At 40.4% G+C, this 27,566-nt stretch overlaps 1 protein-coding gene across 1 annotated transcript in view; it reads left to right on the top strand.

Moving 5' to 3' along the window:
• DRC11 (dynein regulatory complex subunit 11) overlaps positions 1-27,566 on the top strand; it is a 285,978-nt gene that overhangs the window by 170,761 nt on the left and 87,651 nt on the right. The window contains exon 7 of the mRNA XM_089671666.1: positions 8,471-8,676. Coding sequence (XP_089527792.1) covers positions 8,471-8,676 — 206 coding nt within the window. The remainder of the gene's footprint in view (positions 1-8,470; positions 8,677-27,566) is intronic.

A 27,566-nucleotide genomic window follows, 5' to 3' on the forward strand; every position in this document is an offset into this window, starting at 1 on the left:
CTTGCAGTGGGGCAACACCCACGCTGAAGGGGTTAACTTTCTCAGTACATTTGACAACTTGAGGAAAAGTGCTTCAAAATGTAATTGGCTTTTAACATTCAATTTTGAAATGAATGAACTGTCCCATATGAGCACCACATGCACTGTTGGGCTCCATGCACACTAGCATTTTAAGTTAAAAAAATACTGTAGAAAATGCTGGATAAAAAAAAATGCTAGTAATAACGTGCTTTAGTAGTGTTTTATTAGCATTTTAGTAGTGTTTAGGAGCGTTAAAAAAAATTAAAAGCCTAGATAAAAGCTGTTGGGAGCGTTTTAGTAGCATTTAGTACCATTTGGTAGCGTTTAGCGGGGTTTTTTCTACTGGTAAAAAAACTCCAAAATGTTATTTTCTATCCTGTTCCTTCAAGTTTTCTTGTCACTGTGGTTCTAATGAACATCCCTTTGACCCCACTAATGATTAGAAAATCAAACACATGTTCTTAAAACATAAAAAAAACTTCTAAGGAAATTCTACTAGTGTATGGCCAGCTTTAGAGATGTTTATACTATTGTAGACATTTAGCAAGGTCCACAAATACCTTTTATTATGGCTCATAAATCATCTTTAGGACCTAATTTATTAAAGGTTTTTCAGACTACTGAATTGAAAAGAACCAATTGGGATTAATATCCTTCCTATATTATGTTTCCAGAACCCAAATGGTTCTTTACATACATTATTGTATAGACTGCTAATTAAAGAGGACCTAGCATGAGGTATATTTTTTATGTGAAGTCACAGTGATCACAAGACTCCCCCCGACAAGTCCTTCATCTGCTTGTTTTTCCTTAAAGTGAATCTGTCACTAAAATTAAAAAGTGCCTTCTCCAAAAAAAAGATCATTAAAACCTACCTCTGCTGACTCTTGCACCATAAAGCGTTGCTGTGTTTGAAAGATATACTAGCAGTGATGGGAGAGGTGAGCATTAACTGTCCGCTGTACAGGAGACATTTTATTAAGAAAAGCTATTCTTACAAACAAGTCGCTTAAAGGTTGGAGCCATCGTCAGCATGGACTGGTCTGGGCAGTGATACCAGCTTTCCTTAAAGCATAGTTACATAGATAGTCTGGTTGAAAAAAGACAAAAGTCCATCCAGTTCAACCATTAAAAAAAAAATAAAAAGTCCTATACCCACAGTTGATCCAGAGTAAGGCAAAAAAACCCAGCAAAGCATGATCCAATTTGCTCCTGCAGGGAAAAAATTCCTTCCTGAGGCAATCGGATATTCCTTGGATCAACTTTACCTATAAATGTTAGTATCCAGTTATATTCTGTGTATCTAAGAAAGAATCCAGGCCTCTTTTAAAGCAATCCACTGAGCTGGCCAGAGCCAACACTTGATGGAGTCTATTCCACATTTTCACAGCTCTCACTGTGAAGAAACCTTTCTGTGTTTGGAGAATAACTTTCTTTTCCTCTCTCTGTCTCTAGAATTAAAGAAGCCTCCTGCAAAGAAGACGATTAATACCTTCCTCTGTTGCCTCCTGTACAAAAAAATTAGCTTTGGAAATATATACTGGAAGTGACAGAAAAGGTGACCGTTAACCGTCTTCTGTGCAGGAAGCACATTTTTAAAAAATGGTATGCTCATGATTGAGTCGCTTCAAGGTTGGAGTCATCTTTTTTCATTGACAGGGTCAGCATGGACTGCCGTGAACAAACATGCCAGGTCAGAGATGACACAGTCATGTGAAGTTCATGGTTGTGTTCACACATGTCTAACACACACCATCCTGCTAGTGCAGACTCTCACCTTGTGACTACAAAATTCAGATGTCACAGTCTGATTACTGGGAACGATGAGACGGATGTAATGCTTCCACCCGCCTGCAGTAAACTTTCGACATCTAAACCTAGCCATAGACAGAGCTACTTTTTTTCCTGCAACCACAGGTCACAGGAAAGAAAATCGCTGCAGTCCCCCATCAACACTGGGAGCCCCCCCCCCCCCGGGAAAACATAGTTATTACTTCTAGCTGCTATAATAGCCCCTAGTAATAATCACATCTAAAATTGGACAGGCTGGTTGTACCCAAGTTGATCAATTGATTGATCAACTTGGGTACATTCAACCTGCCCATACATTGTTTGAACCGTCTAAGGCCGGCTTTAGCCAAGGCAAAGTCACTAGACTGGAGATAAAGGACTGCTTGTAATAATAGAGGATACAGTTTCATCAGGAACTGGCCACAAAACAATTGAGTACTGTTCGTGATCCTTTTTTTAATTTGCACCAACTTCCAAATTTTTAGGACAAGCTTTCGGGGTGTACCCTCTTCTTCAAGGTCCAAGCAGTACAATGGGCGAGCACCCCAAAAGCTTAACAATTTAGATGTTGGTGCAAATTAAAAAAAAAGGATCACGAACAACACTTAATTGTTTTTATTGCAAGTGCACTTATACAGCTGCTATCACCTCAAGCAGGAACTAGTCAAAATTCAAACAGCTTATAACTAGCTTAAAGTGCTACTGAACCAGCAACAGTAAAATCAGTCTGTATATGCAGTAAAGCATGTTAGAGATATTCACTGTGGAGCCTCAGAGGTTAATTCTCCACATTGTGTAAAAAGGCTGTTTGATCCTGCCCTTTTATTTTACTGTCCTCAATCCTGCCATAGTACAGAGCAGCAGTGGCAAGTTTGCACATGCTCTGTTTGGTGTGCATGTGATCAGCACAGGGTCAATCAGCGCTGTCCGGACAGAGGGTCAGGGGTTTTGCAGCCTCAATGGACAGTCAGAGGAGAACGAATACTCCTCCTACAAGATTCAGCAGTACTCATCTAGACACTGATAAAAGTCATAGGAGGGCTATATACTGCTGATGAGAAAAGGTATTTAGCAGTTTATATTTGCTAAAATAATTGAATTTCCATGTTGTGTGTACTGTGGGAGACCAGATATAGTGAATGCAGGGTCCTGGGTTTAGTAACAGTTTAACTGCTTCCCCGCCGCCCTATAGCAGATATACAGGGCAGCAGGGTTGCACTAAATCACATATATATACGTGATCTTGCATTTCTGCGTAGGGAGCACACGCGCCGCCATTCGGGCGGTAATTACCCAGCAGCGCCCGCTAATTACTGAGCATCTCCGACTGGGAGGAAGACTGTTTTATTTACTAACAGTCTTCCTTCCTGTTGGCTTGGGCACACTGTTCTGGATGGCTGTGCACAGCACAGCCATCCAGAGCAGTGTGCTTACAGTGAAGCACACACCCCGCCCCCTAGTAAAACACTCCCTACACATAGTTAACCCTTTGATTGCCCCTCATATTAACCCCTTCCTGCCCAGTGCCATTAGTACAGTGTCAGTGCTTTTTTTTAGCACTGATCACTGTATTGGTGTCACTGGGGATGTCAGTGACACCAAGTCAGTTCCCCCCAGTGTCAGAATGTCCACCGCAGTCCCGCTATAAGTCGCTGATCGCCACCATTACTAGTAGAAAAAAAAATCCCAGTATCCCGCCATTTGTAACTGCTATAACTTTCACCTAAACCAATAAATTTACATGTATTGGGAATTTATTTTAGCAAAGACATGTCGCAGAATACATTTTGGTGTAAATTTATGAAGAAATTTGATTTTTTAAATTTTTTTACTGGACATGTTTAATAGCAAAAAGTCCAAAATATTTTTTGTTCTCAAAATTGTCAGTCTTTTTTTTTTTTTATAGCACAAAAAATAAAAACCGCACAGGCGATCATATACCACTAAAAGAAAGCTCTATTTGTGGGGAAAAAAAGTATATGTAAATTTCATCTGAGTGCAGCTTTGCTTGAACGCGCAATTGTCAGTTACAGTAAGGCAGCGCCGTAATGCAAAAAATGGCCTGGTCAGGAAGGGGGGTAAATGCTCAGTAGGGTAAGTGGTTAAGAGTACACTTATGTGTCAACATCCCTAGGCTGAAAACAAACCTTAGCATATAAACATACAAGCTCAGATGTATATAACATGAAAAGAACCATTATATTCATGTACAGACAATACGGACACCCCGTTGGCACCATGTGCCAAATTTCCCTCTTTTCTTTTTCCTGACACAGATCTGATTAAATCTGAGCAGCCCAAAGATCTCACATCTGTCTACATATTCTCCAAATTTCAAGTCCAGGCCTAGCTACATTTTTAGAAATACCTTGTAAAAGATGGGGCAGTTTTATGGAGAAAAGAAACCTCTGTGACGCCTCTTTCAATACATGCTGTTAACTGTGACCTTAGAATGACAGAATCCTTCTACCCTTGAAGCCATTTCTTTAAATATTGTATTCTGCTGATTTGTTACTGAAGATCACAGTTTCAGCCTCTTGCCAGGAATTCTGAGATTCGCACAATACAGAGCTCTGTGTAGCTGTCTCTGAAACTTCCCTGTTCTAAATGATCTATTGTCCCTAATATCAGAACTTCCTGGCTATTGAACTTGCCCCAACTCTTTATCAGGAAGTCTATATTTCCCCTACATCAGGCTGTTGTTAAGTTCCTTGACACGTAACTCAGCATGTTGTCTGTTTCTACGCTGCTTTAGAGGGAAACTATAATAGTTTTTAATTGTATATGTTTTCAGACTGATGCTTTACATACAGTATTTCTTACTATTTACCATATTTTTCGCTCCATAAGATGCACCTAGGTTTTAGATGAGGACTTTAGACTGCAGACATAGTAGAGGAGATGACCAGAGACTGCACACACAGTACAGGAGATGACCAGAGACTGCGGACACAGTACAGGGGATGACCAGAGACTGCGGACACAGTACAGGGGATGACCAGAGACTGCGGACACAGTACAGGGGATGACCAGAGACTGCGGACACAGTACAGGAGATGACCAGAGACTGCGTACACAGTACAGGAGATGACCAGAGACTGCGGACACAGTACAGGAGATGATCAGAGACTGCGGACACAGTACAGGAGATGACCAGAGACTGCGGACACAGTACAGGAGATGACCAGAGACTGCGGACACAGTACAGGAGATGATCAGAGACTGCGGACACAGTACAGGAGATGACCAGAGACTGCGGACACAGTACAGGAGATGACCAGAGACTGCGGACACAGTACAGGAGATGACCAGAGACTGCGAACATAGTACAGATGACCAGAGACTGCGGACATGTAAGCCGTGTACCGGGGTGGGCTCCCCAGGATACAGTGAAGTCACGAACGAGGAAAGCAACCCCAACACCAGCTTTTGCCACAACAGAATTTTACTTAGATGTGGCAAATAAACACAACCACAAATGCTGGAAACATACAATAAATTTACATACACCCAGCCCAAAGGCTGAGACCCTTGTGCTGCACAGCACTGCGCCTTCTGATGGATGAAGGTAGAAAGTGAAGTAATTTACCTACTGGCAGGCACAAATAAGCTGCCACACCTTACCTGTTATTACCCTAAAAGAGCAGGAATCAGTGTATGGGTGTATGTTATGGGCTAGCCTGCGGTGCAGCACAACAGCTTACAATCTTACACAAATCTACAGTATTCCCTCTCCCATAACTGGTCCTGTAGCACGTGCCTGAGCATTCCTTCTGAGCAAGACGCCAGTCTGGCTTGAGTTTGTAGGATTTTATCAGCTCTCCAATGTGAAATGTCACTTTAAGTTGTGGAGTCCTTCCAATAATCAGTAACAACACTTGTGGCCTGGCACAGAGACCCTAACTAACTAACTATAGGCCTGGACTCAGTCTCAAGGCGCCAACACTGAAATGAGGTGCGTGCACGATCTTACCGATCCGGGTCTGCTTTGCATCCGCTGGTGACTCTGAACCAGGCGCGGACTGACCATTTGGAAACTCGGGCACTGCCCAAGGGCCCGGGGTCAGTAGGGGGCCCCATGAGATGCCCCTTGCACATTTTTCACAGGCTTTTTTGAGTTTGGGTAAGGACACAGGGGCCCCATGATTCCCTATTGCCCAGGGGCCCCATGAGTTGTCAGTCCGCCCCTGCTCTGAACAGAACAAATGTCTCTCCAACAAGCATGTGGTCTTGCCGGATATGTTGCTTAGTTCTTCTGCTCTCATCAGCATTCCTGGCAGCAATCTCATCAGCTTCCTGGCAGCAATCTCATCAGCTCACACGGCCCCTTCATTCAGCATCGTCCAAAACATGGCTGCAGTCTCCTCTTCCTGTTCACTAAACTCCAACTCTGAGTGCAAAACCCCACCTCTTCATGAATATACAAATATCTATGCAGTCTGAGCCTGTGTTAGAAAAACAGTGACATCTTGTGGCTAAACCGCAGAATGTGCGTCAAAACATTAATTTACTTCCACACAAACAGTGTTCAAACAATGAGAGCTGTTTCCCCATCTCACAGACATACTACAGATGACCAGAGACTGAAGCCCACCGTACAGGGGATGACCAGAGACTGCGGACCTTTGGGGAGGGGGAGTGGGTACCCAAATTTGACAGGTACCCGCTCCCACTTCCTCCCTCCCCATCTTCTGGGACACGTGACAGGTCCCAGAAGACTACCGGACCATTCACAAAACGCAGCGCTTCTCGCGCATGCGCAGTGGGCACCCAGCTATAGAGCCGCAAGCTGTCACAGCCGGGTTCCAACACTAAAGATGCCCATGCCGGGAGAGAAGACCGTGAGGACACCGCTGGACCGAGGAACAGGTAAAGTTCTGTTGCAGAAAGAAGCCTTCATTTTCGCTCCATAAGACGCACATACATTTTCCCCCATTTTTTGGGGGGGTGCGTCTTATGGAGCGAAAAATACAGTATATGAAATCGCCCATAACACCACTGTCACAAATCACTTTGGGTTTTCTAAGAGAAAACAGCAGAACTTATTTGCATTCAGGTTGCCTTGCTCTAACTGAAAGTCTGTACACTGCATAGAAACAAGAAGGTGGTGGGGGATGAGATTCTCCCCATTCATGTGGCTAGTTGACACCGGTGCGCTGCAGCGTTACACTTTCATAATAGAGCACATATAAAATTGTAGAGACTAAGGCTAGGTTCACATCTATGTGTTATTAGTGTGTTTGCATATCTACAGAAATGCACTACAGTTTATATAACTTTATTTCCTATGGGTTCCATTCATATCGGTGCAGTTTTGTGCAAAGCGTTTTTTGGAAAGGTGCAGTAACTTTTTTTAAACGCAACACAATGTATTTTTGTCTCCATAGACTTCAATGGAATTGTGTCACAAATTCATGGAAAATGTATGTATGTGCATAACCTGCATGACAATAGTCACCTCCTCCTAGCAACATCAACACTTTCCAAAAATCACAAACCACATCAAAATCATGCATGAAAAAATACATAACTGGGCAGTACAGTGGCTAAATGGTTAGCACTTCCGCATGGCAGTACTTGGGGTCATTGGTTCGAATCCCAACCATGGCACCACCTGCCTGGAGTTTGCATGTTCTCCCTGTGCCTGTGTGGGTTTCCTCCGGGTACTCTGGTTTCCTCCCACACTCCAAAGACATGCTGGTAGGTTAATTGGATCCTGTCTAAATTGGCCCTAGTATGTGTATGTATGAATGTAAGTTAGGGACTTTAGATTGTATGCCCCTTGAGGGTTAGGGATTGATGTGAATGTACAATATATATATGTAAAGCACTGCGCAAATTGATGGCTCTACTGTATATAAGAACCTGTAGTAAAAACAGGCTGCAAAAATGCATCAATCACACATACATAGATGTGAACCTAGCATTACAGTAAATATATAATGAGGAAAGGATGCATTTCTACTTTTGCTAGGTTTGGAGAATACCTATGGTACTTTATATTTGTTAAGTTCCCATTCACCTAGAATAAACATATTTAAAGATTGCTGCTCACTGTTTTTTCTTGCTTTTTTCTGAAAACTCAAAAACTGAAATTTTCCCTTGCTACACAACGTTAGGCCTGGCACCTATAGATTTGTTAGTGGTTTTTGAATTTTGCAGAAATGGACTACAGTCCATTCAACATGGTTTCCTATGGGACATGTTCACATCTATGTATTTTCAGTCGCTACATTTTCAGAAAGGGTTGGACTTTTTTTTTTCGCACCAGATTGCAACACACATAGGTGTGAAGGAGGAGGCTTGGGAATAATGTTTTACCATAATTAACCTTGTCTGTACTGTACTGGCAGATCTCATTATCAATTGTAAACTAAATTTAAACACTGTCTGTTCTAACAACTGGTTAGGCTTTAGTTCCCCACTTTGTTCCTCTGCTTTCACTTTCAAATTGTTCATAGTAGCTTGCCGTCTGCCCAAAGGCCTGTTAAACAAGAATAAACTAGAAAGGTATTAAATATTTTTTCAAAATAGTTTTTAGGTATGTTGTGTAGATGGGAACACATCACAAACCAAATTTGACTGCAAAAGTAGAAATATACTTTAAGACCTAGAAGTCCACTGCCAATTTCAACCTTCTACTCTTTTTGTATTATAGGAGCCATCTGCACATTTGAACACTGTGAGTACGGTGCAGATGTTTGCCAGTAAGACAGAAACCCTTCGCTTTGAACTGCAGGAGCACCATGAAGCCGACTACCAACATGCCCTGGTGCAGATGAAGGACACTATAAGAGAAACAGAAGGATTGGATATGAAGGAAACACTTCAGGACCAGATCCGCCAATGGTTTATTGAGTGCAGGTAACAAAACTTTCATTGTCAATTCAGTAATCTTTAGCTGAAACATAGTGGTTGATTTACTAAAATTGGAGAGTGCAAACTCTGGTGCTGCTGTGTAAAGAAACTGATCAGCTTTTAGGCTAGGTTCATGTATGTGTGGGTGGTGCCGCTGCAGATCCACACAAAAATCCGTGCAGCTGCACCACCCATACAGAAGAATGCAGACCCGCGGGCAGGTGCCATTAACTCTAATGTCTAGTCACCCGCACTGGAAATCGCAACCGTACTGAGAGGTTCCCGTGCGGGATGCTTTTTCAGAAGAAGTGCAGGGACTTCTTCCCTGCGTGTCCCGGGGCACGGGAGGCCATTCAAATGAATGGGCTATCATGCCCGCGCAAAACACGACCCTCGGGAACGCGGATATGTGAACCAGGGGTTAGGCTTCTTTGTCAAAGCTTATTTGAACAAGCTGAATTTAGAAGCTGATTGGCTACCATGAACAGCTGTACCAGATTTTGCACTCTGCAGTTTAGCAAATCAACCCCATAGTATAGATATATCTATTAATATTTGGCAAGTAGAGCTTTGCTGCTGCTTCAGCAGCTATAGATATGTTGTAATATGCTCATACTGACACCGTTGGATTCATGTTTGGGTTTCTAACTCAGTGCCCACATTGGTGGCATATTGGCCAAGTTTGGCTAGAAGAGGGCAATCATGTCGTGTAGATCATGGAACTGTGTATTATGTACATAATGATTTATAGAGATATGACAAAAATACTGATATAGGTAGTCCGATAGTTTAGCAGAATTATCCCCCCGTGTCATTTTTATGTGACGTGTTGCCGAACTATCCACACTGGCTCTCTTTGGCTTTTACTAGAATGGCCCATGGGGGTTTTCTTGCCCCTTACCATCTCTGGCTCACACATCATGAAGTCAGATGTCTTAAAGACCTAAGTAAGAAGTGCTTATACCAGCAAATACTACAATACTCAGCCTTCTTCTTTATTTATAGGTATTCTGTGTGATATCTGAATCTAAATGGCGTGCCAGGAAAAGTTTCATATCTCAGTGCTTAGGGTGGGTTAGCAAGACTTTTCCTGGTATCAATATCAGAAGAACCATTTGTTAATTCACTCTTAGAAATGCCTGTCATTTCCTTTATTCCAAGTCTTAACCTCTAGAGTAAATATTGGTTCAGTATTGACTGTAAAAAGTAAGAAGTGATCGAGCCCTATCTTTGACATCACCAAAGCCCAGGGTTCCGATATTTTCTGCTTTCTCCATAACCACAGGCTAGGAATTGCTTTTCTTAACAGCAGTTGGTAAGGAAAACACCTCTGACCAGTGTGAAGATAGTCTGTTCACCTAGAACCTACTGCATTATGGTATTGGCTCACTTGAAGTTAGACTATAAATAATGATGAGGATGAATTGAGCTCTCATCAGCTGAGACAAGCAGATGATTTAGCAGACTCATAAAAGCTGTAAGTCAAACATTCTGTATAGAAGTGAATATACTAGCTTATTTAAAGGAGATTACAGGCTGCTGTAGCTTCAAAGCCTCGCAGTGCAGATGTTCATTACTACAGTCCTGGATATAAACAGACTTTTTGATCTTAGCAAAAAGTAGTCTCACCAAAATGTAACAACAGCTAGGAACAGGAGTTGCTGGTGTAATAAACTTCATTACATGGACTTTTGGAGCCTAAATTTAAAAAGAAATTCCATGTGAACATATAATTTTATATTTTGACTTTTACCAGGCATGTACAGTGGGGATCGAAAGTTTGGGCACCCCAGCTAAAAATTTGTATTAATGTGCATAAAGAAGCCAAGGAAAGATGGAAAAATCTCCAAAAGGCATCAAATTACAGATTAGACATTCTTATAATATGTCAACAAAAGTTAGATTTTATTTCCATCATTTACACTTTCAAAATAACAGAAAACAAAGAAATGGCGTCTGCAAAAGTTTGGGCACCCTGCAGAGTTAATATCTTGTACTGCCCCCTTTGGCAAGTATCATAGCTTGTAAACGCTTTTTGTAGCCAGCCAAGAGTCTTTCAATTCTTGTTTGAGGTATCTTTGCCCATTATTCCTTACAAAAGTCTTCCAGTTCTTTGAGATTTCTGGGCTGTCTGTCATGCACTGCTCTTTTAAGGTCTATCCATAGATTTTCAATTATGTTGAGGTCAGGAGATTGTGAAGGCCATGGCAAAACCTTCAGTTTACGCCTCTTGATGTAATCTCCCATGGATTTCGAGATGTGTTTAGGATCATTATCCTTTTGTAGAAGCCATCCTCTCTTTAACTTCAGCTTTTTCACAGATGGCATCAAGTTACCATCCAAAATTTGCTGAAATTTTATTGAATCCATTTTTCCTTCTACTCGTGAGATGTTCCCTGTGCCACTGGCTGCAACACAACCCCAAAGCATGATTGATCCAACCCCATGCTTAACAGTTGGACAGAGGTTCTTTTCATTAAATTCTGTGCCCCTTCTTCTCCAAACGTACCTTTGCTCATTCTGGCCAAAAAGTTCAATTTTAACCTCATCGGTCCACAGAACTTGTTTCCAAAATGCATCAGGCTTGTCTATATGTTCATTTGCAAAGTTCAAACGATGATTTTTGTGGTGAGGACGTAGAAGAGGTTTTCTTCGGATGACTCTTCCATGAAGACCATATTTGTACAAGTATCTCTTTATAGTGAAATAGTGTACCACAACTCCAGTGTCTGCCAGATCTTTCTGGAGGGATCGTGCAGTCAAACGTGGGTTTTGAATTGTTTTTCTCACAATCCTGCGAGCTGTTCTGTCTGATATTTTTCTTGGTCTTCCAGATCTTGCTTTAACTTCCACTGTTCCTGATGACTGCCATTTCTTAATTACATTCCGAACAGAGGATATTGACATCTGAAAACGCTTTGCTATCTTCTTATAGCCTTCTCCAGCTTTGTGAGCGTCAACTATTTTCAGTTTCAGTTTTCTAGACAACTGCTTAGAAGAACCCATGGTGCTGATTATTGGGGCAAGGTCAGATGAGTCTGGGCATTTAAAACCTTTGAGATTGACATCACCTGGTCTTCCCAGACAATGATTGAGAACAATCCATGACACTGGCAGGTCTCAGCTTGGCAAAGGGGGCAGTGCATGCTATAAATTCTGCAGGATGCCCAAACTTTTGCAGACGCCATTTTTTTGTTTTCTGTTACTTTGAAAATGTAAATGATGGAAATAAAATCTAACTTTCGTTGACATATTATAAGAATGTCTACTCTGTAATTTGATGCCTTTTGGAGATTTTTCCATCTTTCCTTGGCTTCTTTATGCACATTAATACACATTTTTAGCTGGGGTGCCAAAACTTTCAATCCCCACTGTATGTAAAGCAATACACTGTTAAAGATCATCTTGCAATATAGGTGTTTCTAGCCAAGAGACTTCCATATACACAGCCTAGTGCCCCACTGAGGCCACAGCTACCAGCCAATCCAGCAGAATTACAATGCACATTTCAAATACTGTATAGTTACAATAAGTGAAACTTTAAATTGGTTCTAAAGGCTGGACAATTTTTACCTTAATACATTCCTTGCGTTAAGCTATAAAATGTCTCACTAAGGATCCCTATATACTTACCTGAGTCCAATCTCAATCCATTGAGACTCTTCTTGTCTGCAGTGGCTCTGGTCTCTCTTCTCACAGGCTCAGAGACAGTCTGGAGTGGTGCTGAGCCACACAGTGTGCGTGAATTGACGCATACAGCCTGGCTCGGGAGTGTGCCTGCAGGTGTGCCACCATAGTAGGCAGATTCCTGTGGTGGCACACAAAAAAGAGGAGGAGCCAAGAGCGCTGTTGGGGAACTCCAGAGGAGGTTCCAGGCTGCTCTGTGCAGTAGCATTGCACAGAGCAGTTAAATATACCATGCATATTATTTTAATTAAAAATGCCCTTTACAACCACTTTAAGGGCACACATAGACATACAAAAATGATATCCTTAAAAATGACATGTTTATTACAAAATCAAAAGCTATATTTGTATGCGTTTCATAAACATCCTGAGGGGAATACATAGTATATAACAAGTGAACCATGTTGTCAGCCTAGTAGTAAAAGCATAGTACTCAGGGGCGGACTGACCATTTGGAAACTCAGGCACTGCCCGAGGGCCCGGGGTCAGTAGGGGGCCCCATGAGATGCCCCTGGTACCTTTTTCATAGGCTTTTTTGAGTTTGGGCAAGGACACAGGGGCCCCATGATCCCCTATTGCCCAGGGGCCCCATGAGTTGTCAGTCCGCCCCTGATAGTACTCATTGTTTCAACATCAAAGGAAAGCACACATGGCTATGGGAGGGGCAGTATGGCCAACAAGGACCTAGAGCCAGGTAAAAAGAATGTCCCTCCACGATACAGGGTCCATTGTGCAGGAGGCAAAAAGGGAGTAGGAATCAGTCATAGTAAGTAGACCAACTATGCATCTTATTGATGCATATAATTTACCCCATGTGGTCCACTACACCCTTCAGCACCTGGGGCTTGCCCAACAAGAAATGAGTTACATACAAGTTGAATACACATTTTTCTCATATGAACCTCTCCAGTGACAACTTGCTTTTACTAGAGTAGCTAAGTATGCAGTTCAGGCTGGGCACTGGGGTACAGCCACATGTGTGCATCCTCCTTGCAAGATTAAAGTCGGGCCTTTTTGTGCAGTGTTGCCACTGTAATTGTGTGCTGATAAAGAATAAAGAGATTTTATTAATATATTTGGCTGTGTGACAGCAGGGAGCTTGGGCTTGGGCTGCAGAATACAAGGCCTCTACTGGCAGTGATCCAAGAAGAAGTTCATGGTTTGAAATGAGGAGGGGTTCCTGCCTGCATAATGGGTGGTTGGGATACCTGGCTGCCAGTGAAGAGTTCTGCATGCTTAATTGGAAGGTGAGGTGACTCAGAGTGAGGAATGCTGACTATGCAAAATGAAGGCTAATACCTGGCTGTAAGTGATAGGTGGTATCTGAGAGATAAGGAATAATGTGTTCTATCCGACAGATGAGGGATGATGGTTGCTGTCTAAAAGATGAGAGGGTGCTTGGCCCACACTTGGCCATGTCCATATTTCACCAAACCAGGCATAGGGCACCGCCATTAGTCCTTCTTCTAGAGTCCTGGGGTGTTCCTGGTAAATTATAATTCTAGCACTACCACAGCCAAGTAATGGATGCACAAGTTTGAGTGAATAGAAGCCTGTCCGAAGTTTCAAAGGCATCTTACATTTTTTTAAAACAGACACTTTTAAAAGAATTTGGAAATGATTGTAATTGGAGTTGACCTTATGGTCCTAGCTCTTTTAACTAGTAACTAGTTAACTAGTTCTATGTGTATGAAAGAGGTTTACTGAACAGATGTTATTTTGGATCTAACATAAGTGCTTCCATTGGATCCCACAATGTGTATTTGGCTCCTAAAATTTAATATAAGATTCATGCTGTATATAATTTCATAGCTAGTACTTTGCGGTTTTGTGTAATCAGCCATGTATTATGAAAATCTATATCTGATTGTTGTCCAAGAAAATTGCATTGGTCTGTAAACAAAAAGAGGAATGCATCTATTACAGTATAATTAACACATATTGTACATATTTGGAATAACAGAAGGGAATGCATTGTGTATGCTGGCTATCTGGTCTATATATGCTATATATAATAAATGATCTGCATGCGTTCTCCCTGATTTCATGCATCTTATAAGCACATGTTGGTTTAAAAGTTCACATCTGTTTCTGACCTTTCCATATGTTTCAGCAGAGAATAAGTTAAGATTTTGTAGTGGTTGGGTGGAGGCTTCAGGAAAACATGTTCCTATTTTTCACTAATCAAAGTTTGGCTTGTATTGCTGGGATATGCTATTCTGATTTACTGATCCCAGTCCAAAGGTCTTGTAGGAAGCTCTTAAAGTATATCTCTGGCCAAAACCTTGGTTTTTTTCTTTTGGATAAAGTAGAGAACTATTAGTTCTTGCAAATTTTGTGTTGCTGTCTGTGTCTCTTAGGAAAATTTCCCTTCACTTTCTGTTTCATGGACACAAAAGTAAAAAAGAGGAAATATCTTCAAGGTGAAGGAAAATAGTCTCAGTTCATTTGAATGGGCTGCTGTGCCCACATTTCCTGCACTAAAAAGGTCCATGCACCTTTTTAAAAACTTATTTTCTTTGTGACCATGCAGTTTCCCTGCAGTTCCCACACCGCAAGTGCACTGCGGGCTGAGATACACGGGGCTGCTATTCAGAATGAATAGCAGCCCCACGCGTCTCGTAAGAGCAGCGAGATTTGGCTGCAGGTGGTTGCGAGTGCGGGAACAGATGTGAATCCCGCAACCAGGCTGCACATTTTCAACCAGGGCTTAGATGGTTAAAAAAAGTGTACTCCAATCACAATGAATTACACCAACTGCAGAATAATAATAATTATAAATACCCTTGTGCTTTTGCTGAATTAAACTAGTGTCCACACTACCTTCAATAACATAAATCAAAAAATTCAGTGCTGCACCAAACAATTACCGGTATATAGGTGATAAATGAAACAAAACCATTAAATGTGAATATAAATAACATAAATTATTTAAATTCCCCAATGTGCAGGTTCAAAAATACTTTGTGATAAATAGTCCTCAAAGACTGTTACTTCATTTATATATATCACAATATATTCATGGCTATCACACCAATTCTTCAGTAGTAAAACATCTTTTTGTGCAATTACACCACTCCTCATGATAATTACTCCACCACCACCAGCCTCTCACCTTATAGTTTTGAGCTACTGTGCATTTAGTCAAAAAGTCCCTTTAAGGGAATTGAAAAATCCACTTGGACAATGCAGAAAGTGTCATCTCATCCTTCCACCAGTTTCCAGAGCCGATACCCAGAATTTAATTAACAGATTATAGTGTTTTCCATAAAATTACACATTTATTAAAACAGCAGAAAGAATTCCACTCGCATTAAAATGTGCACTAGAACTGGTGCATGGCAGGATTCAAAGCTAATTCCACACAAATTCATCTAGGCTATATCACTGTGAAATCCGTAGCTCGCATGTAGTACCCCCAGGGGCGGACTGACCATTTGGAACCATTTGAGTTTGGGCAAGGACACAGGGGCCCCATGATCCCCTATTGCCCGGGGGCCCCATGAGTTGTCAGTCCGCCCCTGAGTACCTCAGTTTACAGATCACCAAATACTGTCATCCCCTTGGGACCAGGAGATGGTTTGTACTGCACGCTAACATCCCGAATGATGTCTTCCACTGCTTTTCACGGGATGTAAGCCATTATGTCACCGGCTCTTTGCCCCAAATTTAAATTTAACACATCAATTGGTATGTACTACAGACAGAGGCAAGAATGTTGTCAAAGCCCAAGCCTTTTATTAGGTTGTGAATATACATTCCACAGCAATCATCTAGTGGCTGCTACGGTTGGATTCAAGTTGTCTTATATGGTTCCATATCATTTTGAGCAACATTTTGTGTTCACAGACCTACCTGTTCACAAACCTACTTGAATATGGCTATTGCTGTTTTATTCCAAATCAGTGGATGTTGTTTGTAGTTAAACAACCAGATCCTATATATATATCATGGATTCTGTGTTAATAAGTCATTTTTTTTCAATAACTGCTAAAATAATAGGTCCTTGTTAGTGGCACATATGATGGCCTATCAGCTATAATTGCTGACTACATGTCTTATGGTACCTAACTCCTACCCAGTCCCATTTTACTTTATGATTTGCAGTTTACATGCATCCCTTCAGTGTGCCTTAATTTTAGGGCCTCCTTGCTAGTACCCTTCTAGACTTTGTATTAGAACTAATACCGGTTGAGAAATGTGTTTCCCTCCTCATATTGTATAATCTTATTCTTATGACCTGGGGGCATCTTTATCCCATTATACCTAGGGGCATCTGAGTTTTAAAGAATACGTGCACTTCTAAATGCAAAAATTGAACCTATCTCTCCCTCCCAACTGATCCTGGACATTGTAACTGTGTCATGTAGAAATCATTCCATTCACTGCCTGGGTCCAAGGCACTGTTTACCAGCTTCTTCACTGTAGCTCCATTAGAATCATGTCCATGCACTAAACTAAAGCTAAGCCCCAGAAGATTGAGATGGTAAGCACTCCACAGGCATTAGTCAAAGCCAAAATGAAAGACGATTTCTGCAAGACACAGGTACAGTGGTGTTGTGACAGTTTTGCTTCAGATGATGGACAAGAGGTAGCAATATTGTTTGTTTTTTTTCAATTAAATGGGCTCTTTCTTGAAGTGAGAAGCTTTGGACAAAGACTTTTATTAAAGCAGCTGTAATATCTGAGCTTGCCATGAGTATCTTAAAAAATACAACAAGAGTAATGTAAAACTTTCTAATATGAGTTGAAGGTTTCCTTTAATTTGTGCAGAATAGGAAGTCTGCAGACATAGTAAGAAAGCTCTACTGTGCCAGAACTTTCCCAGGAACAGGAGTGTGCTGTTTGTCAATACTCTTGGTTGGTCACATTCTCAGTTACTGTATATCCCCCCAAAATCTGACCTTTTTAAGCACATGTGAAAGCACCTGTGGTTCTCACAGATTACACTGTCAAGAAGTCATAGTACATTGTTCACATGTACATTATAGTACATTGACATATACATACAAACGGCCCACCCTGTCTTCAATTTTCTGAGTGCACCAGAAGATAAAACAAGCGGCACATTGACCTGGTCATTACCATTTGAACTCTGCTCATAAAATGATACAGCATGGAAAGAAAAAAACATCTGAATAAGTGATGAATTCCCTTTCACAGTAGGGAGTTGACAAGAGCAGGTGGAACAGAATTAAATGAAGCATGCAACTTTGTGATCCACCGCTTGGCCATAAATGACCTACTGTGCCTCTAGCTTCGCATCAAAGTGCATCTGGTTTGCAGATGGATATCAGCTGATTTGTTATGGACAGGTATGGTAAAGCGGTTTAACATAACAGGACACCTGAAATATTTGGAGTTTAGCATCCTTCCTAGTGCCAAGCACCAGATATAAAGTCAAATGTACACTGAACAGCGTAATACTCAATAAAACCACACCTCGCTGCACACATCACAAATTTTCAATATCCACAGAAATATGTTTCAGTTACAACTTTCATTCATATTAGACCCACATCCAGTTCTGCATGTATTCCTTCACAGGACAAAATACAAATGACACTACGATCTTTAGCATTATCAACAATCTTTTGTCTGAGATACAGTTACATGTTCCAGCTGCTAGCTATATAAATGTATTTCCAGATTCCTGGAAGTGAGGAGATTTAGAAGTTAGTGCTTGAAGAGAATTCTATGGACCCTTACAAGTCAGCAGAGACTTTTATACATAGGTAGTGAAGCAAAAGAAAACACGAAGCATGGGACAAAAGAGACAGAATTCCTCACATGTTTCCATAAGCGGAAAAGTCTAATGAATGAATAATGCATGTCCCAACCCGGGAGAGGAGAACTAATGAGTGAGCCCAGCTAACACACAGGCTTCCCCTTCTAATGAGTGTGCTCCCCGAACACACAGCCTTCTTCTTATAATGACATGCCACTCAAACCTGTGTACTTAATTCCTGGATAGGAATATTTACTGTGAGGAACGTAAGATTAAGTGCTTCAGGTCCATGGAGAAAATCAGCACAACATTTCATTTATGTCTGGTCCTGCCCCAGTTACTAAGGTTAATTAGAACATGTCTAGAATAGCATAGCATCCTTCTCTATCTTTTGGATGTCTGTCACCTAGTGAAAAACATTCTTATCTTTGGAGGAAAAATAATCATTTTGATAGATTTTACTTCCTAAAGGGTGCTTAAAAGGAACTTTGCATTCCAAGCTCAAAGTAAGTATATTAGGTTTGGCAGTTCTGGTTCACTGTATTGCTCTTTTACTACTTGAAATAAAAAAAATAGTTGACAAGAACAGGAGACCCAACACTGATCATCTGCAGAAATGGAAGCTTTCACTTATAGTTTGCAGATTTCTTTCCTCCTTCATTGATGGGAGCTCCGTTTGAAGGCTGATTCACTAATTAATGGGCATTGGAGAGCCCTGTTAAAGGGATTTGGTTCATTGAAAGGTTTCTTTACATACTACAGTTTATTCATTGAGTTTGGTGTTGCCAGTTAAAAGACATTTTACATTTGCTCACAATTCTTTTTACTGGTCCTATCTGATTTGATGAGAATGCCAAGCATTTGTCTTGGGAAGGAAGGAATTATTTGAGTAAGTGGAAAAACAAAATTAGCAGCACAATTAATATGATATAGTCTCATTTATTTGCAGTCACCTAACTCTTGCATGACAAGAAAGTTTCAAGATACATTACCTATAAAATAATCTTGGATTACAATCCTAAAGCAGGTTATAATACGTACTATTATATGGCATGTTGTTTTGAAACAAGCCTTCATTTGTTTGGACCATGTCCCACACTGTTAAGTCAATTTTTTCCATTCCTAATGTCCACGGTCTAAAATGTATTTGATTAGGAGCTATATTGTTACATTTTGACCTCTTAAATTGCACTTTATTAGAAAGCCAGTGTGTTCTTTGTTTTGGAAGTGATGCCAAACAGGAAGTGTACTGCTTTTATTAATATAATTTATTTTTTGTGGTTTACCTCAACTCTTTGAATATACATACTCAGCAGGATTTGATCCTTTCCAAAATTCCTTTTGGTTGGATTGATTTTGCCAAAACATGCAAGACGTCTCATTTCAGAATGTTATCTTGGAGATTACCACATGGGGAAGAAATATCATGAGTGACAATGATTTTGGAGAGTAATATGTGAGGACCCATTTATGTTCCAGAATGGGTCCACAAGGGATTTCTACATCTGGAATCAATGTAGTTTATGGGGTGAAACTGGATTTGTAGGTGGAAAGGGACCCTTATTGAGCTTCTGTACATAAAGATTTATAGGCTTGTTGACACTAATGAACAGGTCGGGGCAGTCAACATGGGGTTCAGACGGAAACTCCTGAGCTCTTTTGTTTTTCATGCTCAGTTGGAAATGAGTAAATTAGAAGCACTGAAAGTTGGATGGGTAAATGCCCATGGACCTGCAGCCCTGACAGTCATTTATCAGAGTTCCTGTGTAGCTTTGGTGAACATTTGGATGTAATCGATGTGACATCTGTACGTGTTCCTTCTTCTGATTGCTCTTTAGAGATCGCTGTAGCCTTTTAACCCATCTTCGTAGCCCCCTCCCTGTGAAGAAGGTATTTGTTTAACTATCTTTGACACAAGCATGAATCCATGGAGCCCTTAGAACTGTAGGGATAGAGTTATTTATCAATTATACTCTCCTGTTGTCTGCACTATGTGCATAGATAGCTGCCCCTAGATTAAGAAATGCACTATTAGCTATTCCTTGGTGGGGTACAATTATATGTTTAGCACAGTTAGCTTGTGTATTAAGCTTAAGGGCCACAATTATGAAAATTATTGTATACTGAATGTGGATAAGACATGTAATGCTAGCATTCTGTATATTGATTCTTTTTATTATTTCATGTGCTTTTATTTAGTTTTTTTATGTATTTTATGTTAGTTGTCTAATATAGTGACACCAACAATGTTAGGGACAAACTATACCACTGTCAGGGAAAGTTTAGCAGTTGCAGTAACAGTTTTATCTTAAAACAGGACTTTTATTTCATGTATTTCAAAAGTGACTGTTAAAAGCTTGGCCCAGAAGTATTATAAATATGAAGAAAAATAAAAAAAAAAGGATTAGTGCTGGGAGGGGGATCTCATGGGGACAAAAAGATTTCAGTGGAGGAGGGTGAGATTTGTACCGGGGGGGGTGATTTTTTTGTTGAAAGTTGATTTGCGGAGGCAATTTGGGCTATGGTAAAGGAGGAAGGGCTGCATGTAAATTAGTGCTGATATTTTTGGGGGGGAGGGGAAATATTGTATACTGAACGTGGATAAGACATGTAATGCTGGCATCTGTATATTGATTCTTTCTATTATTTCATGTGCTTTTATTTCGACTTTTTTATTCTGTATTTTATATTAGTTGTCTAATATAGTGACACCAACAATGTTAGGGACAAACTATAACACTGCCGGGGAAAGTTTAGCAGTTGCAGTAACAGTTTTATCTTAAAACAGGACTTTTATTTCATGTATTTCAAAAGTGACTGTTAAAAGCTTTCCCCAGAAGTATTATAAATGTGAAGAAAAATTAAAAAAAAAGGTTTGAGTACAGTAAATAAAAAGGAGCAATTAATTTATTGAATACTATCATTATATGTTTTAAAGGAACCCTGTGCTGAATGAAATACAGGGGTATTGCCCCCTAGTATAAATAACATTTTCCTGACTCTCCCTGTCTAGTAGTTTCTGAGTCCTTGACCTAAAACAAGCATACAACTTAAAAAGTCAGAAAACCTTCTCTAGATGCCTGTCCAAGTTGAGTATCTCAGAAAGCTTGAAAACGCTTGGATCAGCATTCAACTAGCTTTTAAAAGGAATCTCCGATTTTCTTCCAGTTCAGGCATTCTTTGACTACAGTACATACAATTATCTGAATACAATATTTTCTCTATAGTGTCCTGTTAAGTGAAATCTTCCTATTCCATATTTATTATTAGATAGGTAGATAGAGCATATGTTTTATGAATTGTGCTGACTTAGCAGTCCGTATGACAAAAAAGGGATGTAATGTAGTGTATTTTTAAAACGAAATGTGAGAAAAATGGCATTTATTGCCATGCCATACATAACGGTAACTGACATCTCACCACGCAATGATTACATGTTACCATACCTTAATTCTATCAAGATAATAATAATTGTACTGGTATGTTTATTACCTGCTTTATGCATCAAGCAGTGTGCTTTGGATGAAGCATGCAGACACCTGTCTGTGCAGACCTAGAATAGTTCTCTGTCTGTCTCCTTTACTTCAGAGCTCAGTCTTTTTTTTTTTTTGAGTAAATGTGCAAATGAGCTCAAAAGCAAGATTAAAGGTGTATCTGAATCCAAACAGTTACATCAAATTTGTTGTTGCACTTGTTCCTGTAATGACAAAAGTTTAATTTGAGGGGAAGTTTGTAAGGAATCACTTTGCAAAAGTATGGTAAGGGAGGGAGGGTGATTTGTGCTGGGGGCAATAATGACTTGGGAGGAAGTAAGATTTGTGCTGGAAGGAGAGATTTTGCAGGGGGAATGGCAGGGGAGGGGGGTAGTAGAAATAAAGACTCGTGCTGGGAGAAAAAAAATGTTTTTGGGGTGTGAGGTGGATTAGTGCTGGGAGGGGGATCTCATGGGAACAAAAATTTGTAGAAAGATTTCAGTGGAGGAGGGGGTGATTTGTACTGGAGAGGGGGGTTGATTTTATTTTGTAGAATTTTGACTTGCATAGGCAATTTGGGCTATGGTAAAGGAGGAAGGGGGGCATGTAAATTAGTGCTGATGTTTTTTGGGTGGAGGGGAATTTTGCTAAGAGGGAAAAGTGGTGGAGAGTATTGCTTGCAGGTGGAATTTTCTTCTCTCCTAACCTCTGCACACTGTGCGCTATTTTCTTCTGACGTCTTGCATTATGTGCATTACATACACATGAACCCCATGCTGTCTGCAGTATACACTCCTGATGCCTACACTCTGCTTGACACACACCCTCCCCCTCCTTTCCCTGTGGTTTGTGTGTGAAACACTCTTAACCCAGCTTTCTGTGCATGAAATACTTCTGACCCTTGCATTTCTGTATTTCCTACTCCTGGCACCTACATTGTGTGTGCTATGTACTTCTGATCTCTGTACTCTGGGCACTACATACTCCTGACCTTTACACTCTTTGCATTACACACCCCTGACCTTTGTACTTTGTGCGTTACAGACTCCTACACTACATACATTATAATGTACTTCTGACTAAAGTGTTTATTGTCTCAATATGTGTTAATGATGTCAATGATGTTTAATGAATTTCTTCCTTACAGTCAGCTCAGACAAAGTGTTACCTCTGTCTATTTTCAGTGTCCATAAAATCATATGTAATGGAAGCATTTCATAAAAAAAAACGATTGTTCTGAGGTTTATACATGTCTGTGAGACTGCACTTGAGGCACAGCAGTTAAGGCATATTTCATGGGTACAAGGAGGCTCTGGTTTTGTTTAACCATGCTCCTTTACGCCCGTACCACTTTTAACACAATCTGACCACACACACTGTTATCTACATTCCGTTCCACTTTTATATCCTCCTTGCGGCGCCCCTGATTGTCACCCCTTATTGTCCACTTGTAAGTTGAACTACAAACAGCTGTGGCAAGACATAGTGTGCTAGTTTGTTCTACTGTACAGGCAGTGATATTGGATAGTTTTTTTTAAGACTGGCTTCTATTGAACAGACAGCACATGTACTAAAATTTGGCCGGTTCCTGTTGAACCGAACAAATTTTGGTACGTTTATACACAGTTTTAGGTTAAAGCTGCACAGGTGGTTAGATATCTTTCCAAATGAGTGTTTTAACTGTTTTTTTTAAACTAAACCGTTTTGAAAGGGAGGTGCCTGCCAACAAGGGGTTAAATCTCACTATGAGATTTAATCATTAGTTTGGCCTAGCCTTACAGTAAGTTCATACAAAGAGACTACAGGATTTTGCGCAGCACAGGTTGAGAAAACACAAACAAAGTAAGGGAAAAAAAATTCTCCTTAATTTACTACAATTCTGTTTTCCTTACAGCACTCTGCAAAAATCAGCATTCTTTTACATGAGTTAAAGTGGATCTTCACTGCATCTGAGCTCCACAAACCAAAAACACTACTGTATTTAATTCATTTTTAATATTCAAAGCAAACTCCTTAATCCATCCATGTCTCTATGCTTTATTTTGTCAAGAAATCACTTTGAAAAACAACCCCCTAGCATTTCTGGCCATGGCCATCTTGAGTGATTCATGATGCAAATGGTTCATATAGCATTTACGTTCTGGAATCCATCTACCCTTAGCTCAAGCATGCATGCAGGAAAGTGCTTAGCTGAGAAAACTCCTCCTCCCTTCCTGAAGACTCCTGGGAAGTGTGACATAATGTTGCCTAGGCAAGAAACCAGTAAGTAACTGAAGAAATGTAGAAAAAAACAAGTAAATATGATATTATTATTATACAGGATTTACATAGCGCCAACAGTTGCGCAGCGCTATACAAAATGAAGGTAGAAATTACAGTTACAATACAAATTGGTACAAGAGGAAACAAGGGCCCTGCTCGTTAGAGCTTACAATCTAGGAGATACTTTCCTATCTATTTACTAATGCTAGCAGCCTGACGATTAAAAATAATTAATGTTGATTGGGAGTGTGAAGTTCCACTTTACGTTCTACTAAGCAAAGCTTTTGCCAACTATTCCTATCTGCATATAGAAACTTATATATCTCCCAAACACTCCAACCCATTCAGATGCATAAAGGTAGATGTATTGTATTTGATAAAATCACCAGTAATATGCTAAAATTGCACTTAAAGGTAACTATACTTTTTGAATAAAACTCTTATTCCTATCTTTTCCCTTATTTGTGAATCTTGGAAATACAATTTGAGACTTGTGACTTTTTACAGGCCAAGGGTTGTCGACTGTTACTGTACTCCAGTGCTCTTGTGCTCTTCTGCACATGTACTGCCCTTGACCCAAGAGAATATTGGCCACCTACCTCTTAAAATATACCTGTGACCACTTAGGGCAAAATAACATATTAACCTCTTTTTTACTCCTGGTCCCTTGGTACTTACCCTCCATTCGCTCCCCCCACTTCCCAGTTTACCTGCTGGAGCCAAGTAGGAAAGTTCTAGAGCCAAGTTAGAAGGCTCCATGTAATTTCCTAATCTGCCTGGTCAAACCTTACACAGGGCTAAGGACCCTGCCCCCAAATCCACAAAACAGCACTCAGGCCTATCAATTGGCTGCCTTGGGTACTCACTGCTGTATTTTAGGAGGAAAAGAAAAGAGTCAGATACTTCCCTATACCTAGATGTAGCAGACATTTCAACCTGAAGGGGCGGTGGAGGATCATGGGCAAAATACAAGTTCACTTTAATTTTGGGGCATGTGCCTAAGAGAGCAATTGTTTTGCCAACATATGCACATCTGTTTTTAGAGAGCCTAGAGCATGAACACTACCTGCCACCCTTGGCATTGAAAATTGAAAATAGGTCGGCACAGTGGCTTAGTGGTTAGCACGTCTGCCTTGCAGTAAATGCGGCATGGGTTTGATTCCCAACCATGGCACCTCCTGCATAGAGTTAGCATATTCTCCCTGTTCTTGCGTGGGTTTCCTCTGGGTACTCCGGTTTCCTCCCACACTCCAAAGACATGCTGGTAGGTTAATTGGCTCCTGTCTAAATTGGCCCTAATATGTGTATGAATTAGGGACTTTAGATTGTACACCCCTTGAGGGTTAGGGACTAATGTGAATGTACAATATATACAGTATGTAAAGCACTGTGTAAATTGATGGCGCTATATAAGTACCTGAAATAAATAAATACATTTTTTTTTTTTTTTTTTTTTAATTGGGAGGGTGGTAAAAGTTTTGTTTAATAATTGCACTTACATTTTTAAAAACATAGTATGTAGCATATATGAATATAGTATATCTTCCTCTTTTATCCATTTTCTTGTGTAGTAGTGTAAGTAGTCGAACATTACTAAGCAAGGTGTTGATGCAAGTATACTTGAGCCAACACTAAAAAAAAAAGTTTTAATTACATTCTTTCCATTGTAATCAATGTAAGCAGCTTTGTTTTTGCATTCCCAAACATATAAATTCCTGTAAATGCGTAATTCCTAATCCCTAGGGGAAAGTCACATGCCTAACATTATTCTAATTTAATTAAAAGTAGGTCACATATATTACAATCTGCCGGTTTCAGTTTGTGATTTTGTACGTTTATTTAAACTGTAAATGCTTTGTATATGGGAGAGAAGGTAGCAACCTCTTTTGCACTCATTCTAGCTAAATAATGAAAATGCAAACCAGATAGATCTGTCAGTTTGCATTTTGAAACAGAAGCAACAAGATTGCATAGTAAGCATGTAGTATATAGCCAACAGGCAGCTTGTGGAAAGTTTGCAGACTTCATTTGCATAATATGGATTTAATCTACTTGAATATAAAATATTTATGATGACAACTTATTCTGGGCCCCAGTTATCCCCAAGACAAAGCTGGCAAGCAGCGGTATGTGCTGCATGCTGAACTCTATGGATTGCACACGTCCAACCTTCACTGTTGAGCTCCAGGAGGGCAGGAAGACTGCTGCCACAGGTGTGAGTTTAATGAACAACGTAGTAAAAAATGAGGTTGTGGTCAGAGGGAAGGAAATCCCCCAGACGTGGCATGAAGTCCCATTAATTCAAGAGGATGTTTTCCTTTCAGCTAACCATAGGAAAGCAGGGCATTATCAGGCCTGCTCAAAAGACTGCTGAGTTTTACAAATAACCACACCTGTGGCTGCAGAAATCTATACAGTTTTGTTCCTTTTGCTTTCTCAAGTTTGCTGTTTTCCATTGAGCCTCCCCAGAAGAAAAAAAGCTTATTTGGGTGAACGCTTTCTCTGTATTGCATTTTCACTAGATCATGTCGAGTGGAACAAGTGCATTAATCCCCTCAGTATGAGGAAAGTAGAAAACATGGGAAGTTCAACTAGCAACAAAAAGGATACAAGGCCCACCATGAATGCCACTTTCACTTTTATCACAAAGCCACAGACTCGCGTTCATATACTTTTGTATTTTGTCAGGCCTACCTACAACAACAGTTTATTCAGTTAGTAATGTTTTCATAAGATATTGTCTACACCTTTCTTTTATTTCAATTTTCTGTAATTTAGGGCTCTATACAGCACAGAAATAGTATAATGGCTACAGTTGTTGACTGGGATTATTATACAACTGCAAGTGGAATCTGTTTAACCCCAGTGGACCAAAAGCTTCTTATCTACCATCAGAATTCAGCGTTTCTGTGTTTAAATGTCTCACGCTCCTCACATGCTTGATTTACCCTGGAGCAGGTTTCTAATCCTAAGAAAAGAAAGGCAGGCCTCCATGCCAGACAGGGGATAAATCTCAGTGCAAGACAGAGATGTAGAAATCACAACCTTCCATAAATCAAGTCACCATTAGCGCAAGTGGGAGGTGGCACAAGGGCCTCTATCAGGAGAGTGTAGTTTCCTGCCTGCAATCAGCAGGGTGGAATCCTCCTGAGAACCGTGATTATAATATATGCCTTAATCCTCATGTTATTCCCCAAGCATTAAATGTATGGAACACTCCTTCTTTCTCAATTACACTGCCTTGGCTAACTGTAAAAAGTCTTCAGTATTGTTCAAAGTGGCTATTGCACTAAGGTCAGTAGAGTGATCCCACTGCTGTCTGGTCTGATTAGGAGAGTGTTTTCTCAGCATCCACCACATAGAGAAGGCAGTTGTGGGAGCTGATGAAGTTAATCACTTGGGAGTAGACAACATATTTTAAACAGGCTTGGTGTTAGTTTGGAAAAAGTATCCAAGGGACTCCTATTCACAATGTGCTTGAAAAATCCAAAACAAGGTTAAAAGATGAGGGCAATGTGGGAATTGTATTACCAGAAGCATTTGACTGCATTGAGTGCACCCGCAGATTCTAGCAAAGCGGTAGTTTCTTGACACATGTTTTCTGTCCTTTTTGGAGAAGTTGGTTTGTCTGTTTTCATTTACCTTTTTCACCTCCTCTAGTTATCATACCCTTTGTCACATACCACAGGTGCCGTTTTAAAGGTAATCTTCTCAAGCATCTTGATCTGCTTTCACGCCTGTTGGTT

Source organism: Staurois parvus, unplaced genomic scaffold (genome assembly GCF_062004578.1).
Source record: "Staurois parvus isolate SC_StPar_1 unplaced genomic scaffold, SC_StPar_1.0 ptg000113l, whole genome shotgun sequence".
NCBI lineage: Eukaryota > Metazoa > Chordata > Amphibia > Anura > Ranidae > Staurois > Staurois parvus.